Source organism: Eriocheir sinensis, chromosome 55 (assembly GCF_024679095.1).
Source record: "Eriocheir sinensis breed Jianghai 21 chromosome 55, ASM2467909v1, whole genome shotgun sequence".
Classification (NCBI taxonomy): Eukaryota; Metazoa; Arthropoda; class Malacostraca; order Decapoda; family Varunidae; genus Eriocheir; species Eriocheir sinensis.
In genome coordinates this window covers 4,557,536-4,576,073 of record NC_066563.1, presented here as the reverse complement: position 1 = coordinate 4,576,073, position 18,538 = coordinate 4,557,536, and the positions used below count along the sequence as shown (strand labels likewise).

The following is an 18,538-nucleotide window of genomic DNA, read 5'->3' as shown; positions in this document are numbered from 1 at the left end:
ACCAGGATTTCGTGGGTGATTTTCCTGGCCATGGTGCAGAGGTAATGTAAAACTATTAGGAGCAGCGAGTAGCGGGCTTTTTTTTATTGTTTCCTTTTTTTGTGCCCTTGTGCTGTCTCCTTTGTTGTAAAAAAATATATATAGGATCACGAAGCAGTCCATGAAAATCCCGGCAACTTCTAAGAGAGGCTTTGCAAACAGGCGAACTGAGGTGCCGATACGTTGAAGAATACGGACTTGTAATAACTCGTCTAACTAACGTACCATACAGAACTATTTCTCCGCGTAATAACTTGTCTCACTAACGTACCATACATAACTATTTCTCCGCGTAATAACTTGTCTCACTAACGTACCATACATAACTATTTCTCCGCGTAATAACTCGTCTAACTAACGTACCATACATAACTATTTCTCCGTGTAATAACTTGTCTCACTAACGTACCATACATAACTATTTCTCCGTGTAATAACTCGCCTAACTAACGTACCATACATAACTATTTCTCCGTGTAATAACTTGTCTCACTAACGTACCATACATAACTATTTCTCCGCGTAATAACTTGTCTAACTAACGTACCATACATAACTATTCCTCCGCGTAATAACTTCTCCGACTAACGTCCCATACAACGCACGACCACACGCCGCCAACACGACCAGCCCACCGCGACTAGGGAATCCCGAGTCGCGGCGAGATATTGCGGATCATCGGCAAGATTGATCACCTGGCGGGGCTCACCTGAGATGGATAACGGGGCATCCATCACCCTCCATAGCGTCATTAGGTACTCTATAGCCACCACCGCCGCCGCCGTCGCTTGGGTTCACGCCGAAGACTCACTCGATCGGCGCGTTTGTTGAACCCGAGGAAGTGTCTCCATTGCTTTAGCCTCCACTCACCGCGCAGACGGAGGGACGAACGGGGCGGGGCGGGATAGGGCGGGGCATCCTCCTCTGGAAATGAAAGCGCCAGATGAAGGACGGAGGCCCGGAGAGTCAGGAATAATAGTCAAACTGAATAAAGGGTTGTAGAGCATTGTATTCGGCAGAGGACCGAGAAGTGAGGGGTGAGTTAATACCGAGAAATGGGTTGGATATTAATGTGTTTGGGTTTGACAGAGGACCGGAAAATTAGTTCGCGAGGGACATCCGGGAAGAGATGGTTGGATAGGGGTGCAAGGGCCTGGCTGGATAGAGGAGAGGAGGGGAGGGGAAAAGGGAAAGGGGAGTAACACCTGCTGGAAGTGATTGTTTGGACGGCCATGTTCAGGTGACAGTCTTCGCTGTCACCTGTTGTTTATACCTGCTGAGGGGGGGGAGAGGTGAGGCGAGGACTGTATACCGTTGTGTGTGTGTGTGTGTGTGTGTGTGTGTGTGTGTGTGTGTGTGTGTGTGTGATAAGAAACTCGGCTAATTGGCGGTACTTAAGTTTTTTAATCATAGTAATTTAGATTAAATGCGTGTTTCACGGTCCATAATTATAAAGTAAATTGGGAGTTTTTTGCCAATTATCACGCGTCCGCAGGTTAACACACACACACACACACACACACACACACACACACACACACACACACACACACACACACACACACGGAAACACTTACATAACATAGAAGAGAGGAGGGTGATGTTTTAGAGGATACGGAGGGGAAAGGGAAGGAAGAGTGGGGAGGAAGAAAGGAAGGGGAGGGAGAAAGGGGAAGAAGGGGACGTTCTGGGAAGAAGGGGAAGGGAAGAGGAGGAAGTTATAAGGAGTAAAAAGGGGAGGTAATGGAACGGAAGGGAAGAGAGAAAGGGGAGGAAGGGGACGTTTTGTGGAGGAGAAGTGGGAAAGAGGAGGAGAGGGGAAGGGAAGGGAAGGGAGTTTATGGAGTGAGAGGAAGGGGAGGTATTGGAAGGGAAGAGGAGGGAGAAAGAGCAGGAAGAAAACGTTTTAGGGAAGAAAAGGGGGAAATGGGAGGAGAGGGGAAGGGAAAGGAAGGGAGTTTTGGAGTGGGAGGAAGGGGAGAGGAGGGAGAAAGGGTAGGAAGGGGGAAATGGGAGGAGAGGGGAAGGGAAGGGAAGGGAGTTTTTGGAGTGGGAAGGAAGGGGAGGGAGGAAAGGGACGTTTGGGGAAGAAGGGGAGGTAGGGTGGGGAGGAAGGGGTGACGGGCTGACTGACTACTTTTTTTTTTTTTTTTTTTTTCTTTTTTTCTGTTCCCTCTTGTCGGTTTAAAAGGTTGCTTATTTAGCGGTGTTGTTTTGTGCATTCTTTTACACACTTGATTGTACCCGAGGTGGTGCCCCCCCCCCCCCCTCCTCTCTCTCTCTCTCTCTCTCTCTCTCTCTCTCTCTCTCTCTCTCTCTCTCTCTCTCTCTCTCTCTCTCTCTCTCTCTCTCTCTCTCTCTTTCCTCTCTCGCTTCTCCTCCTCCTCCATTTTTTCTCCTTCCTCCTCCTCCTCCTCCTCCTCCTCCTCCTCCTCCTCCTCCTCCCTCCTCCTCCTCCTCCTCCTCCTCCTCCTCCTACTCCTCCCAATCGCCTCTTCACACGCCTCCCAATCTTTAGTATTTGCACGTTATTTTCACCTTCTGTTTACACCATTATTTGGGTCTGCTGGGGAGGAGGGGGGGGGTGAAGGGGGGAAAGGGAAGGGGTGTTGATGGGGGGAGGGGGGAAGGGGGTGTTTGCTAATCTGGGTACGTCTTGTCACTTGGGGTTCGATTTTTTCCTTTATTTATAGTTTGATTTTGTTTTGTTTTTTGCGTTTAATGTTTTTTTTCTAATTTTGTTTTTCGTTTTCTTGTTTTTCTTGTTGTTGTTTTTTTCTTTTGTCTTTGAATGCTGTATTTTGTGATGGCTTTCTTTTTTATCGTTTTTTTTTCTTTACCTATATTTTTCGGTGTCAATATTTTTTTTTTCATTTTCCGTTTTCTTCGTCTTTATTGTTTTCTTTTTCTTTTCTTTTGTCTTCTAATGCTTTATAACGTGATCCAATCCTCCTATTTTTTGGTTGTGTAAGGCTATTTTTTTCGTCTCCATCCTCCGTTTTTCTTCTTATTGTTTATTTTTTGGGGGTGGGATCCTATTTTCTTTTGTTTTCTGCAGTCATAAAATGTGATCGGATCCTCCTTCCCCTTCCTCCTTCGTCGTCCTCTGTAGCGTATTGGATTGTTTGTCTTCAGTATACGTAAGCCGGTTTTGGTCTCCTGTTCTCACGGTTCTCTATATTTTTCTTCTTTTTTCATTCTTTCTTTTTCCCCCGTTTCTCTTTTTCTGTGTCATCTGATGCGCCGCTTCCATATTTTTTTCTTTCTCCTCTTTCTTTCCTCTTTTTTTTTGTTCTCCTCCTTCTCCTCCTCCTTTTCTTCTTCTCCTCCTCCTCCTTTCTTTTCGTCTTCTTTTCTTTTCGTCTTCCTCCTCCTACTCCTCTTTCTCCTCTTCCTTTCCTTCATTCTACAGTCCCTACACCTTATCCTCCCACTTACCATCCTCCTCCTCCTCCTCCTCCAACTCCCTCTCCTCCTCCTTACTCATTCTTTTCCTCCGCCTTCTACTTCTCTTTCTACTATTCCTCCCCTCAATCCTCCTCCTTCTCCTCCTCCTTCGCACCTGTCCAACCATCGCACACCATTAGGGTCCTCAGGTAAGGGTGCGGAATCGATTCATCTCCCTTATTTTGTGATTTGTGGCGGCGCGTGGGAGGCAGCGGGGCCTTCAGGGAGAGATGGAAGGGTTGCTGCTGCCTCTCCCTTCTCCCTTCCCTCCGTTCTCCCTTCCCTTCGTCTCCCCCCTTCCTACCCTCCCCTTCCTTTGCCTTCCCTTCCCTTCTGTTAGTTGTCTCCATTCCTGGGTTTTTGTTTATCTGCAAATGGCTTTATCTAACTTGAATGTGTGTGTGGTTGCCTGCTTATATCTCTTCTCCTCTTCCTCCTCCTCCTCCTCCTTCTCCTTCTCCTTTCCCGGTCCTCTTCTTCCTTCCATGTTATCCCCTGTTTCTCCTTTTTCTCGTCTTCTTCTTCCTCTTCTCCTTCTTCTTTTTCTTCTTCCCCGTTTTATTTTCACCTTATTCTTGTTCACCGTTTCTCCTCCTCCTCCTCCTCCTCCTCTCCTTCCTCTTTCTCATCTTTGCTCTTTTTCCTTCATCTCGTTTCCTGTTTTCCTTTTCTTCCTCTTTCTTGTCCTGCTTTTTTTTCCTGTTACTCTTGTCTTCTTTTGTCATCCTGCTCCTCTTCCTCCGCCTTCTCCTCCTTAATTACTTTGTGTTTTTTTTTTTTAACTCATTAGTCTCCCCTTCGGGCAGGCAAGTTTTTTTTTTTTTTCCTGTTCTTTCTTTTCTTTCTTCTTTATTCCTCAGTTTATCAGTCTATGTTTATTTTCGTATCTTTATCTATACCCTTCTATTTGTCTATCTGTTTTTTTTTACTTTCTCTTCTACTTTTTCCTCTCCTCTCTTCTTCTCCCTGTTCCCAAGTTTATCAGTCAATGTATCCGTTTTTTTGTGTGTTTATCTATATTCTGGGTTTTTTTTCCTCCTCTCCTCTATTTTCTATTCCTCAGTCTATCTTATTTTTCTTCTCCTTTTTCCTTTCCTCTCCTCTCTTCTCTCTTTCTCAGTCTATCAATCTATCTCTCTTTGTATGTCTATTTATCCATATTTTTTTAATTTTCTTTCATCTCTTCTCTCTTTGTTCCCTGATCTATCCGTCAATCCTTCTATTTCTTTTATCTATCTACATCTATTACTATCAGCCTCTCTCTCTATCTATCTATTTATAGCTTACTCTATCCTTATCTATCCTATCAATCTATCTTGTTTTGTATGTCTATTTATACATATCATTTTTTTTTTCATTTTCTTTCATCTCTTTTTTTTCCCTTTGTTCTCTTATCTATCCGTCAATCTTTCTATTTCTTTTATCTATCTACATCTATTACCATCGACCTCTCTACCTGTATCTATCTATAGCTAACTCTATCCATATCTATCTACGTCAATTTAAATATTTTTCTTTTCCTTTTACCTCTCCTCTCCTCTTCTGTCTTCTCTCTTTCTCAGTCTGTCAATCTATATCTATGTATCTGCTTGTCTATGTCTATTCCCCTCTTCGTATGTCTATTTAGAAAGTCGAACAGAAAGACAGTCAACCGAAGCAGGAAGGGAAACGGTTGACAATAATGCTAATAATGGTAATAAGAAGAGTAATAAAAGGTGAGCCAAGAGACATTTCTGGGCACCTGTAGCTGTTCCTCGGGTGGTGGGAAGCCCGAGTTTGGTGGGCGAGTTTTTTACTATTTTTTGTCCCGTTGCGAAGGCGGAGAAAGTGCTGGTCGGCCTTTACCTGCGGGGACGCACACACACGCACACACACACGCACACACACACGCACACGCACACGCACACGCACAGTCAGCTTGGCGGTAGGCACTTTTATCACCACCACCACCACCACCACCACTAAAAAAAAGACACCTACTCTGCCACTTCCACCTCCACTAACATCACCCACTCTATCAGTACCACCTCCACCACTTCTTTCATCACCACCATCACCTCCACCACCTCTTTCATCACCTTCTCTTCCACTACTACCACCTTCATCTCCACCACCACCACAACTACCAACACCAATACCGCCACCTCATCCACCACCTCCACTTCCACCTCCACTAACACCACCATTACCACCACCCGTGCAAATCATATTACGCGGATGTTAAGAGAAGAAGGAGAGGAGGAGGAGGAGGACAAAATCGAATATAAACAACAAAAACAAGAACTAGAGGAAGAACAACTACCATAATCCAGAATAACAAGCAGTAACAAGAACAAAAAACAGCGGTAGAAACAGAAGAAAAAAAATAATGATAAATAATAAAAAAAGAACAAGACGAATCGAAAACTAATGAACAACAACAGATACGCCAACAACAACAACAACACATACACCAACACAAAACATACCCAATCTTCAAAACCCTCAGACACTAAAGTAACAAAAACAAACAACTAAAGCAACAACAGACTCATTCACTTTCTGGCTCCTGGACGGTAATTGCTCGCGAAGAAAGAGTACAAAAAGGAATCTCGGGTTTGTCAACAGAATCCGCCGCCGTTTGCTTGCTCAGTTGCGGCCCATTAGAGGCAGGCGAAGGGAGTAGGAGGAGAAGGAGTGGACAGGAGAGGAAGGGAAGGGAAGGGAAGGGTCGAGTAGGGTACCGAAGGGAATGGAAAGGAAGGGAAGGGAAGGAGAGGAAAGGAAATTAAAGGAAAGGAGAGGAAAGGAAAGGTTAGGAGAGCAGAGGATATAAAAGGAAACGAAAGGAAAGGAACGAGGACTAAAAGGGAAGAGAGGAGAGGAAAGAAGAGGAAGCGAAAGGAAAGGAGAAGAGGGTAAAGGAAAGAAAAGGTTAGGAGAAGAATGGAGAAAAAAGGTTAGGAGAGCAGAGGAGATAAAAGGAAAGGAAAGGGAAGAGGATTAAAATGGAGTAGAGGAAAGAAGTGGAAACGAAAGGAAAGGAGAAGAGGGTAAAGGAAAGAAAAGGTTAGGAGAAGAAAGGAGAGAAAGGGAAACTAGAGAAGAGGCGTTGGTTTTCAAAAGGTGGAAACTCTTGTGAGCGAAGGGCCCCGCCGCTCCCTGTCCTCCGCTACTAGGCGGAGAAGGCAGCGGACGTGTGACTCGGAGGCGCGGTTTTTGCCTCTAAGAAGCGCCAATTTTATGCCGGTAATTGGACGCAAAGGGAAAAACGTTAATAGCCACCGAGCGATAAATTTAGCAATACAGAAAAAGAGAGCTGCTACTGAAACAGCTGCACGCACGCACGCACATACTCGAGCACACACACACACACACACACACACACACAGACACACACACACTCACACACACACCAAGGAATGTGCATGAATTTAAAGTATTATATAACGAAATGTGATTATAGAAAACATAGAAAAAATACACACACACACACACACACACACACACACACACACACACACACACACACACACACTCCTACTCCTACCCCTACCCCCCCACACACACAAGCACACGAACTAGTTACCAGCGGGATTAGCTTATAAGAGAATAGGAGAGAAAAAAGTAATGAATGCAAGACTCGGCTTTGGCTGTCCAGGAACGCAGATAGACCCGCCATATAGGGTTGAGCGCTTAGCGGGACGCACCTAATGTAAAGTAATTGAGAGCGTTTAACCGCCGGCCCCGCGTTGGTAACATATACGAAAAATGTCTTGCCTTCCAAATCATGATGAGGCAACGCGAAGGCATATTCAATTAAGAGTTCTAATGAAGACTACTCAATTCTTTTTATTACGTCCGTCAGCCGTGAAGAGAAGTGAAGAGAGAAGGAGAAAGGTGATGAAGGAAGGAAAGGTTTAGTCCGTAAGAGAAAGAGAGGAAGCTGAAAATGATGAGAAAGAGGAAGACTAGAAGAAGTTGAAAGGCAAAGAGACGAAGATGAAGAAAGAGAAATGGAGAGAAGAGGAGAAAGACGATGAACGGAAGGGAAGGTGTAGGGAATAAGAGAAAGAGGGGAAGCGGGAAAAGATGAGAAAGAGGTAGATTGGAAGAGGTTGAAAGGCAAAGAGACGAAGATGAAGAAAGAGAAATGGAGAGAAGGAGAAAGACGACAAAATGAAGGGAAGGTTTTGGGAATAAGAGAAAAAGGGGAATTGGGGAAAAGATGAGAAAGAGAAGACTGGAAGAAGTTGAAAGGCAAAGAAACGAAGATGAAGAGAGAGAAATGGAGAGAAGAGAGGAAGAAAAACGATGAACGGAAGGGAAGGTTGAGGAAATACGAGAGGGAAGCGTAAAAAAGAAAAGAAAAGGAAGATTGAAAAAAATTGAAAGACGAAGAAACGAAGACGAAGAGAGAAATGAGTAAAGTTAAAGGGAAGGTTGAGAAAATAAGAGAGGGAAGCGAAAAAAATGAAAGAAAAAGGAAGATTGAAAAAAATGAAAGACGAAGAGAGGAATGGGTAAAGAGTAAAAGAGAATTCGAAAGCTTGAAAGGGAAAAAGAAACAAAGAAGAAAGTAAGAGAAAAGAAGATTGAAAGAAGCTGGAAGACAAAGAAGATAAAGAGAGAGAAATGGGTAAAGAGTTAGAGAAATCAAAAGAGGAGGAAAGAAACAAGTCAGAAGAGGAGACAAAGAAGAAAAGAAAGAGACGAAGACAAATCTGAAGAAAGCAAAGGAGATGAAAATAGGCCAAGAAGAACTGGAGGAAGAAAAAGAAGGAGGAGGAGGAGGAGGAGGAGTGAAAGCGAAGTCGGGAGAAAGAAGGAAAAGAAAGAAGAGAGAAGAGAAAGAATAGACTAAGAAAAAGAGAAAGAAGAAGAAAAGGAGATAAAAAAAGAAGACGAAGTAAGAGAGAGAAACAAAAGAAGAAGAAAGAGAGAGAGGAGAAACAAGAAGAGAAGTAGAGAGAGAGAAAAGAAAATCGAGGCTGGCGGCGGCAAGCACTTAGCATGCGTGAGGTAAATACGAGGAATGTGTTGTTAATTGCCTCCGTGAATGTTCAGTCTGATGGAAGTGTGTTTATCCATTGTTTATGAAGGTGTGTGTGTGTGTGTGTGTGTGTGTGTGTGTGTGTGTGTGTGTGTGTGTGTGTGTGTGTGTGTGTGTGTGTGTGTGTGTGTGTGTGTGTGTGTGTGTGTGTGTGTGTGTGAGAGAGAGAGAGAGAGAGAGAGAGAGAGAGAGAGAGAGAGAGAGAGAGAGAGAGAGAGAGAGAGAGAGAGAGAGAGATGTGTGTGTGTGTGTGTGTGTGTGTGTGTGTGAGAGAGAGAGAGAGAGAGAGAGAGAGAGAGAGAGAGAGAGAGAGAGAGAGAGAGAGAGAGAGAGAGAGAGAGAGAGACATGCAGACACACACAGGGAAACAGAGATAGATGGATAGATAGATAGATAAGTAGAGAATGGGAGACAGAGAGACAGATATGCATACCTATTTGTTTACCCGTGTGGCTAGAGCGCTTAGGTCGACAAATTGAATGCTCTGATCGGCCGGGTAACAAGATCACTAATTGTTACTCTTCACACATCCTGGTGACAGCAGCCACGCCCTCTCTGGCCCGCACAAAGAAGCGATTCTGCTAATGTGATCGGCCTGTCAACACATTCAAGCGGAACCTTATAATAATTAAGTGATAAGATGTCGGATTCTGTCAACAGCGGCATTCGAATCTCTTAATTTGGCCATTATACTTTTTGACAAGGTACTGAATGTCTCTCGTCTCCTCCGCACTCAAGCTCAAAAGTTTAAATCGTTAAGTAACCACCTGCAACCACAACCGTTTGACTGTGCAGAAAGAACCGAACCAGACCAAAGCTAACGCGTGGGCTGAGATCTTTGAAATTATTATCCGCGTCAGGGAGCAACTAACTGGCTGGGGCAAAAAGAATAAAGAAAAAAGATAAGCGAGTGACTAATATCTCTAGCCTCGACACACTTTGCTTCCTTTGATCATTTCCTGCCGTTAATAAGTTTCCCCAGAAGTCGACGTTTGTGTTGCGTGAATGAGCGGAGGTTTGGAACTCGCCAGCAGCTGGTTAGGGTTTTTTTTTTTGTGATTTAAATTCGCACGCAAGGGAAAGATTAGCTCTGTCACACTACATTAAATAGCTTGAGAGAGAGAGAGAGAGAGAGAGAGAGAGAGAGAGAGAGAGAGAGAGAGAGAGAGAGAGAGAGAGACAGACAGACAGACAGACAGACAGACAGACACACACACACACACACAGGCACACAGTTCAACAGGTACGTCGGAGCAGGGAGCATGAAGGAGGAAAACAAAAAGCAAAGTAACACAGTAAAGAGAAAGTAAGCAACTCGATTCGCTATAAATAGAACGTGTTGAACTTCAGTATTGAGTAAAAAATAACGTAGCCAAGTGAAGGTGGAGAGAGAGAGAGAGAGAGAGAGAGAGAGAGAGAGAGAGAGAGAGAGAGAGAGAGAGAGAGAATGTTGGCAAGAAAGAAAGAAAAGTGGCAGGAAGGGAATAAGATAAGTGGCGATAATTGAAAGAATGGCAGGAAGACGTGTTGAGGAGGAGGAAGAAGAAGAAGAAGAAGAAGAAGAAGAAGAAGAAGAAGAAGAAGAAGAAGAAGAAGAAGAAGAAGAAGAAAAAGAAGAAGAAGAAGAAGACGAACATCCCACCAGAAGACAGGATTTAGGGAGGAAGAGAAGCAGGAGGAGTATAAGGAAGAAAAAGAAAGAAAAAAAGAAGGAGACGAGGTAAAACATGATTGGAAAAGAATTCACGTGCATGAAGTCAACGATTTGGGGTCATTAGTTTGCCATTAACCACACGGCAATCCGGAGAGACGAAGAGGAGGAGGAGGGGGAGGAGGGGGTGGGGGGGTGAGGGGGGGCAGGTCAGACATCGCAGGCAACTTCATGGGCGGGAAAATCTCTGATGACTTAATGGCTTTTGTTGACAGACGCGGCGGAGAGATGGTGGTGGTGATGAATGATGGTGGTGGTAGCGGTGGTGGTTGATGACAGAGATTGGTCAAGAGTAATGGTGCTGGTCTTTGGTGGTGAGGGTAGGCGCGTGGGGTGACGGTGTTATTGGTGGTGGTGGTGGTGGTGGTGAAGGATGGTAGTGATAATGGTGTTGAAGGGAGTAACAGGGATTGAGAAGGGGAAATTTGAGGTGGTGGTGGTGATGGAGATTGAAATAGTGGAGATGGTGGTGATGAAGGTGGTGGTGAAAGCAGAAGATGGAGTGGAGATGGTAAAAGGAGATGGAGATGATGGTGATGGTGATGGTGATGATGATGATGTAGAAGATGAAAGGGAGATGGTGATGGCGGTGATGGTGATGATGATGATGTAGAAGATGAAAGGGAGATGGTGATGGCGGTGATGGTGATGATGATGATGTAGAAGATGAAAGGGAGATGGTGGTGATGGTGATGGTGATGGTGATGATGATGATGTAGAAGATGAAAGGGAGATGGTGGTGGTGGTGATGGTGATGATGATGATGTAGAAGATGAAAGGGAGATGGTGGTGGTGGTTGTGATGGTGGTGGTGATGAAAGATAGTGCTGACAAAAGAAAAAAAAAGTAATGAAAGGAAGTGGATATTTGAAAAGGTGGAGTTGGCAAAGAGATGGTGGTGATGATTGTAGCGGTGTTGAAGTACCTGGGTCTGCTAACATGGTGGCGGTGATGATGGTGGTAGCGATGGTGATAGTAGTAGTAGTAGTAGTAGTAGTAGTAGTAGTAGTAGTAGTAGTAGTAAAATAAACATGAGTGGCGGTATCATTTATATATTAGTAAAAAAAAATATTAAAAAAAAGTGTAGTAGTAGTAATATTAGTAGTAGTGGTGGTGATGGTCATGGTCGGGAACAGACACACGAGGCGCTAAAAACACGGCTGAGCGATGGCCGGGTATGTAAACTCCCATCTCTAAGCTAAGTGCTCTAAACTTCAACATATTTACCCGGACCAGAAAACTTGATCGGGGAGGCGCGGGAGGAACCTTGTGGCCGGCGGGTGAGCTGACCGGCAATTATCGACCTGATTTGCGACACACTTAGGGCGTATAAAGATAGGTAGGGAGTGCAGTAAGTGGGCCATCAGCTTGTACACTGTTATAAGGAGGTGTATCAATATAATGTGTGGCGTAGCGGCTCCGTGTAGCGACCTTGGCGATAGCAGGTCGGTTGTAGGTAGGTGTGTATTAGATATTTGGTGCCTGATTGGTCGCGCAACAGGTGTTTAGCGGTGAGCAGGAGGGTGAAGGTGAGGTGCATAAATAAGCTTAGTATCTGCAGGTGTATTACAGGTGTGTGTATAGCGATAGGTAACAGGTGTATTTGCGGAGAGAACGGGGCGGGCGGAGGTGAGAATGTTGTTAGGTGTGCCCGGCAAAGTGGGGTAATTTATGTCGCCTGGCCACGTAAGATCGCCGTCTGTTACCTTGTGGAAGACTGGGCTTGTGAACTCTTGGTTAAGGAAAGCCGCGGCCGATAGTGGCATGTAAAGAGTCAAGGATGAACTCTGAAAAGCTAAAAGAAAGAAAAGAAGAAGGAAAACGAACGAAAGCGAAGAAAAGCAAAAGAAAGAAAAGAAAAAGAAGGAAAACGAACGAAAGCGAAGAAAAGCAAAAGAAAGAAAAGAAGAAGAACTGTCTCATGATAGTGATAGCGTTTCATGACTCCAGCATCTTGAGCGAGAAAAATACCCATTAAAACCCGGTTGATCTTCTCTGTGGCTTGGGAAATAGTCGCACTGGGATCCCGATGCGTTACAGACTCGTAGGGCCGCTTTCACCGTCGTTTTGTTTGTCTTGATCGTTACCAATGGCTGTTATCGCCGCTATAGTATTTCCATGTAAAACTGGCCGATGGGGTAGTGGCGGCTGCGGGGTTAGCTTAGCCCCGCACCTTACCACACACTCTCAACACCTCTCGCTTCCTCTGCAGCCGCCACTACCCCATAGGCCAGTTTCACGCCGCCATTGGTAACGATCAAAACAAACGAAGTGACTGTGAAAGCGACCCGTAGCCTCTGATAGCAAGCAAGTCTCCGCCATCGACAAGCCAGGGCCGCAGGATTAACGGGAGAGCCTCGCCTCGTCGTGCGGGTGGAGGAGGGGCCCGTCTGACTTTTATGAGGCGTAAATACTCGATAAGGGCGCCTCCCACGCGACGCCACGCTCGTGAATCACCGTCAGCGCCGCCAGCCGTGTTGAGCGCCAGCACATGAGCGTCGGTTTAACTCGCATTGCCGCGGATGAGAGTCAGGCTAATGTGATTTGTGGTGATACGGACATCTGTTACCCATCCGATATTGACCTCTCTCTCGGCCACTCATTTTGATTTTTCTTAACAGGATCAGTAATTAGCACACTTTTTTATTTGTTAAGTTTTGCCTTACTGTTGGCGGCCCTCACTTCCTCCCTCTTTTTCACTTTTTATTCTTTCTTTCTTTGTTTCCTTTTCTTTTTTCCTTCCTTTCCGTCTTTCCTCCTTCCTTTCTTTCTTCCTTAATTTTGTTGAGCTGCTTCCTTTACAGTGAAATAACACCATATGGGCGGAGGTACATGAATCTAGTCGTTATATTAAAGCAAGTAGGTGAGGTAGCTTAGGGTTTGCGTGCAAGTGTCTGTGGTTGATGTAGATGGTTTGCACTTAGTCACATGTTCTTATTATGAGTGTGTGTGGAAATGTGGAAAGGAGAAAATAATATCCCTCGTTAAGAAAGTAAGAAGGGCCGGGGTAATTTTCTCATTAGTGTGTGTGTGTGTGTGTGTGTGTGTGTGTGTGTGTGTGTGTGTGTGTGTGTCGATTTATATGTTTGTTTGTTGGTTGGTTTCAGGCTTAATGTTTTTTTTTTTACTTGTGTGTGTGTGTGTGTGTGTGTGTGTGTGTGTGTGTGTGTTTACGACTGAGAAAAAAAATCCCAGAGAAAAAAAAATCACAACAACAACAAACAACAAAGAAACAGCCATTCTTCTATAGGTCCAGGTGTCTTGTGTGTGTGTGTCTGTGTTTGTGTGTGTGTGTGTGTGTGTGTGTGTGTGTGTGTGTGTGTGTGTGTGAGGCAGGCAGGCTGGCAGACTATCAGTGTGTAGGCCCCATGTTTTATGGAGCGCAGGGAACCAGGATCTGTCCATCGCCAGCGCTCGGCAAGGAAGGAAACGGGGAGCCGATGTCGCGGTGATAATTGTTGCACCTTACACGCCACCTGCTGAGGACGGCGGCGGGGGGAGGGAGGGGAAGGAAGAGGGTGTGTGTGCTTCGGGGGTGGAGGAAGGAACGGGTTGGGGGGTGTGGGGGAAGGATGGAGGAAGAGGTTATGGGGGATAGGGAAGGAAGGTGGAAGGGGTGATTGGAGGGGAAAGGAAAGAGAAAGGGGTGCTGGGGGAAGGAAGGGAGATGGTGGAGTAAGGAAGGAAGGGGAAGGGAGATGAAAGCAAGGAGGGGAAAGATAGGGGGTAAGTGCTGGAGGAATGGGGGTTGAGGGTGATGGGGGAAGGAAGGGGGGCTGCGAGGGGGGAGAGGGTGGGGGGGGCGCCTCCTCCTGCAGCCATCAACGGTGGGTCACGTCATCCGCCGTCAGTCTGCACCTGAATTTCAAGCAACTGTTTCCTCGTGTGTGTGTGTGTGTGTGTGTGTGTGTGTGTGTGTGTGTGTGTGTGCGCGCGTGTGTGTAAGTTGCGTTTGTGGTTTGTGTGGCGCAGTAACGAAATTTGTGGACGTACACGTTCATGATTATGACTGAGTGTGTATGCTTATGTAAGTCATTGTGTGTGTGTGTGTGTGTGTGTGTGTGTGTGTGTGTGTGTGTGTGTGTGTGCTTTGAGTGTTTGGCGTTGCTGGAAAGATGGACAAAAGAAAGAAAGAAAAAAACGAAATAAAGACAGACTTAGGGAAGAAAGAAAGGAAGGAGGAAAGACGAAAAGGAAATAAAGAAAGAAAGAATAAAAAGTGAAAAAGAGGGAGGAAGTGAGTGCCGCCAGCAGTAAGGCAGCAGGAAAACGTATAATTTTTGATAATTTCATAGATTCCGGAGCCATCATCAAGACGATATGGCGGATAGAATGTGGAGGTGTGTTTATGAGGGTGGATGGGAAGGGGGGGTGAAGGGGGTGATGGGGAGGAAGGGGGAAGAATGGGAGAAAGGGGGAGGGGGGGTCAGTCAGCCATTACACCCCACCACCACCACCACCACCACCACCACCACCAGAACAGAACCCGCCACCGCCACCGCCTCTTTTCTTTTTGCACTTACTCTATTTTTAGAAAGTTGTTGCGGGGAAAGTTTCAGCGGCGCTCCGGGCGTTTCGCTGCGCACACTTTTTGAGAGGAAAGTGTGTGTGTGTGTGTGTGTGTGTGTGTGTGTGTGTGTGTGTGTGTGTGTGTGTGTGTGTTTTCTACAGGATTCAGTCAACTTCGTAAGGTCCTGTATTTTTTATCACATTTTATGCAAGTCTTGAACACGCATACTTATTATATATACACGCGATTAGATTGTGTGTGTGTGTGTGTGTGTGTGTGTGTGTGTGTGTGTGTGTGTGTGTGTGTGTGTGTGTGTGTTTACGGTACAAGAAACAAACAAAAAACATGGGTAACAAGTATCCATCACCACACGCTGCTCATAGAAAAAAATAATGTTTGACGAAATGAGAATCGAATGAGAGTTTAAGAGGGAGAAGGTTAGCCGGAGAATTATGAGTGAGTGAACGCACCTCTGCTCGCCTTTGTTCCGCGCGGCTCTCCCTCTTACACAACCTTTTTCAGTCTTTCAATATCGCTAAAGAGGAGAAAAAAATATGTACGACGAAATGAGAAACGAATGGGAGGTTAAGAGAGAGAAGGTTAGCCGGAAAATTATGAGTGAGTGAGCGCACCTCAACGCACCTCTGCTTGCCTCTGTTCCACGCGTCTCTCCCCTTCCCCGGCCTGACAACCCACCTACCCACCTACCCACCTGCCCATCTGACCCCTTAGCCTTTCCACCAACCCTCTCCTCTCCCGCCATTCCCTTTTTTTTTCTGGAACTTTCTTTTTTATGGATATTTTCACCATTTTTTCTTGGGTTAGTGGTCAGGAAGTTATGCCATTTTATTCCTTCTCTCTCTGTGTCTGTCTGTCTCTCTCTTTTTTTATCTATCTATCTATCTATATCTATTTCATTTTTGCACTGATCCAATTCTCTCTTCATTTGTTTATATAGTTTTTCTTTTAATTTTACGGGCATCAATTCTCTACCTTTCCACTTTCTTCCTTCCTCCTTTCCTTTCCTATCCCTTTGTTTATTTATATTCCGTCTCTACTTCTGTACTCTCTCTCTCTCTCTCTCTCTCTCTCTCTCTCTCTCTCTCTCTCTCGTTTATCGGCCTCGTAGCTGTCTCCCTGCCATTACTGTGTTCTCGTAGCTACGTGCTTTCGAATCTACGTCTGGCATTCCCTGCATTCGCTTCATTTTGCTTGAGGGAACAGCTGCAGCGATAGGAAAAGGCGGACGGAGGAGGGGGGGGGGGGGAGAGGAGGAGGATGGAGGTAGGATGAGGAGAGAGGGAGGTATCTGTGGTCAGGCATTGGGTAAGGTTGGTTGGATTGTGGGGAATGCCTGAGAAGGAGGAGATGGGGGGTTATCTGTGGTTAGGCTGTAGGAGGGTAGCGGAGAGAGAAAGGCAGAAAAACAGAACAACACGAACAGGAACGAGCCGAGAAAGAATATGAAAAAGGAAAAGAAAGAATCGATAGGAAAAGACAACGGAAAACCAGAGGGAAGAGAAGGGAACAGAGAAAAAAGAGAGAGGGAGAGGAATGCAAAAGGAGGAAAGGAAGACGGGGGTTGGAGGGGGTTGGATAATAAGGAAATGCTGAAGGAAAGGAAGAAAAGGAGAGAGAAAAAGAAAAGAGGGTGAGAGGAATGCAGGAGGAGGAAAGGGAGACGGGGTTTGGAGGGGGTTGGATAATAAGGAAATGCTGAAGGAAAGGAAGAAAAGGAGAGAGAAAAAGAAAAGAGAGGGAGAGGAGTGCAAGAGGAGGGAAGGAAGACGGAGTTGGGGTTGGTGAGGGGAGGCAAGTTAGGGGTGGGTAAGAGGTTGGTCATCGAAAGAGAGGGAGGGATACAGGAGGAAGAGGGAAGGAGGATGGCGTTGGGGGTTGAGGTCGATTGGGGGGGCAGGCCGGGGTTAGGTAGGGTTGTGTAAGGGGTTGGATAGCGGAAGAGAGGGAGGGATACAGAAGGACGGGGGTTGAGGCTGATACGGGTGGGGGGGGTGGGGGGGGGCAAGTCGGGGTTGAGTAGGGGGTTGATCAGCGAAAGAGAGGGAGGAGTGCAGAAAGAAGAGGGAAGGAGGACGGGGGTTGGGGGTTGAGGATGATTCGGGGGGCAAGACGGGTTGAGTAGGGGGTTGATCAGCGAAAGAGAGGGAGGAGGAGGGAAGGAGGACGGGGGTCGAGGTAGATTCAGGGGGGCAAGCCGGGTTTGGGTAGGAGGTTGATCACCGAAAGAGAGGAAGGGGTGCAGGAGGAAGAGTAAGAAGAGGACGGGGTTGGGGGTGAGGTGGGGGCTGTCCGGGATTGGGTAGGTAGATGAGGCTGTCGGTGTATCGTTAATATACCTCCTTCGGCCACGTGAGACTCCAGCCTTCATTACCTGTAAGACCTATTTTTGCATCATTTTACCTGTTTTCTCATCTTTTTTTTCTTCCCTTGCCTCTTCGTCTCCTTTGCTCTTTTTTTTTTTTCCTTGTCATTTTTTTCTTACTTTTCATCATCATATTTTTTTTACTTATCATGTATCTTCTTATTTCTCTCCTTCCATTTATTTTTTACTCATTTCCTTTCTCTTCCTCCTCTCTTATTCCTCCATTTTTCTCATATTTTCATTATTTTTATTTTTTTCATTCCCTCTTTCACTTAATTTGCTTTTACCTGAAGCCTTTTTTTTATCATTTTTTTACCGGTTTTCTCTTTTTTCTTCCTTCCTTGCCTCCCCTTCTTTTCTTGCCTCCCCGTCTCGTTAACTCATTTTCATTTTTTATATGTTGTTTTTTTCTCTCTCACTTTCATATTATCTTTTTTTCTCATCGTCACTCTTCCTTCTTATTTCTCTTTATTCTGTTTATTTTTTTACTGGCTTTCTCTTCCTTCTCTCTATTTCATTTTTTTTCTATTATTTTCTCCTTTCATTCCCTTTTCTCTCTACTTTATTTATATTCTCTCCCCTTCTTTCATTCTTCCCTTTATTTATTTTTATGTTATTTCCTTTCCTCCTCTTCCTTTTTTTTCTTTTTTTTACTATATTCGTATTTGTTCTTTCATCTTTCCTTTATTTTATTTCGTGCATTTTTTTTTTCTCCCTTTCTCTCATTCTCCTTTTTTTTATTCTTCGTTTGTATCTGTTTTTCCCTTCATCAAATTTTGTCCTTTCAACTGCGTTCCTTACTCTCTCTCTCTCTCTCTCTCTCTCTCTCTCTCTCTCTCGCTCTGGCTCTGGCTCTCGCTCTGGCTCTCTCGCTCTCTCTCATTCCTCGGCTCGTCAGGTTATGCATATTCTTTTTCCTCGTCTTTTTCGGCCGTTCCGTCATCTGTTCATCCTCCAGTGAGCCGCAGCCGGGCGGGTCTTTGCCTTAATTGGTCGGTCCCTGCCTGCCCGGCCTCTCTCTTTCCCTTCGTTTGTTCCGCCTAACGTGTCTCATTTGTGTATGTTGTCTGACTTTGTAACGCGCTTTATTATTCTTACCACAGCTGCTGCTACTACTACTATTACTACTACTACTACTACTACTACTACTACTACTACTACTACTACTACTGCTAATACTAATACTACTTCTATTTCAGTCACCACCACCACCTCAGTCATTTCTCGTCCCTCTCCACCAGTTTACTACTACTACTACTACTACTACTACTACTACTACTACTACTACTACTACTACTACTACTACTACTACTTTTACTGTACCACTATCACCAGTCTTCTAGCCACTTCATGTTCCTCCCACTCCACAACCAGTCCGCTACTACTACTACTTCTACTACTACTACTACTACTACTT

The 18,538-nt window shown here is 45.3% G+C and overlaps 1 protein-coding gene across 3 annotated transcripts in view; it reads right to left on the bottom strand.

Annotated features, from left to right (window-relative positions):
- Positions 1-18,538, bottom strand: part of LOC126983933 (forkhead box protein B2-like) — a 52,164-nt gene that overhangs the window by 10,125 nt on the left and 23,501 nt on the right. Inside the window, exon 2 of one of the 3 annotated variants that reach the window (XR_007736299.1) lies at positions 851-963. Coding sequence is in view for 1 of the 3 variants with exons in the window: in XM_050837163.1 (XP_050693120.1) it covers positions 910-963 (54 nt within the window). In the remaining 2 variants the exon portion in view is untranslated. Of the gene's footprint in view, positions 1-748; positions 964-18,538 lie in introns of all 3 variants that reach the window. The other 2 variants (XR_007736298.1, XM_050837163.1) reach the window with 2 other exon arrangements.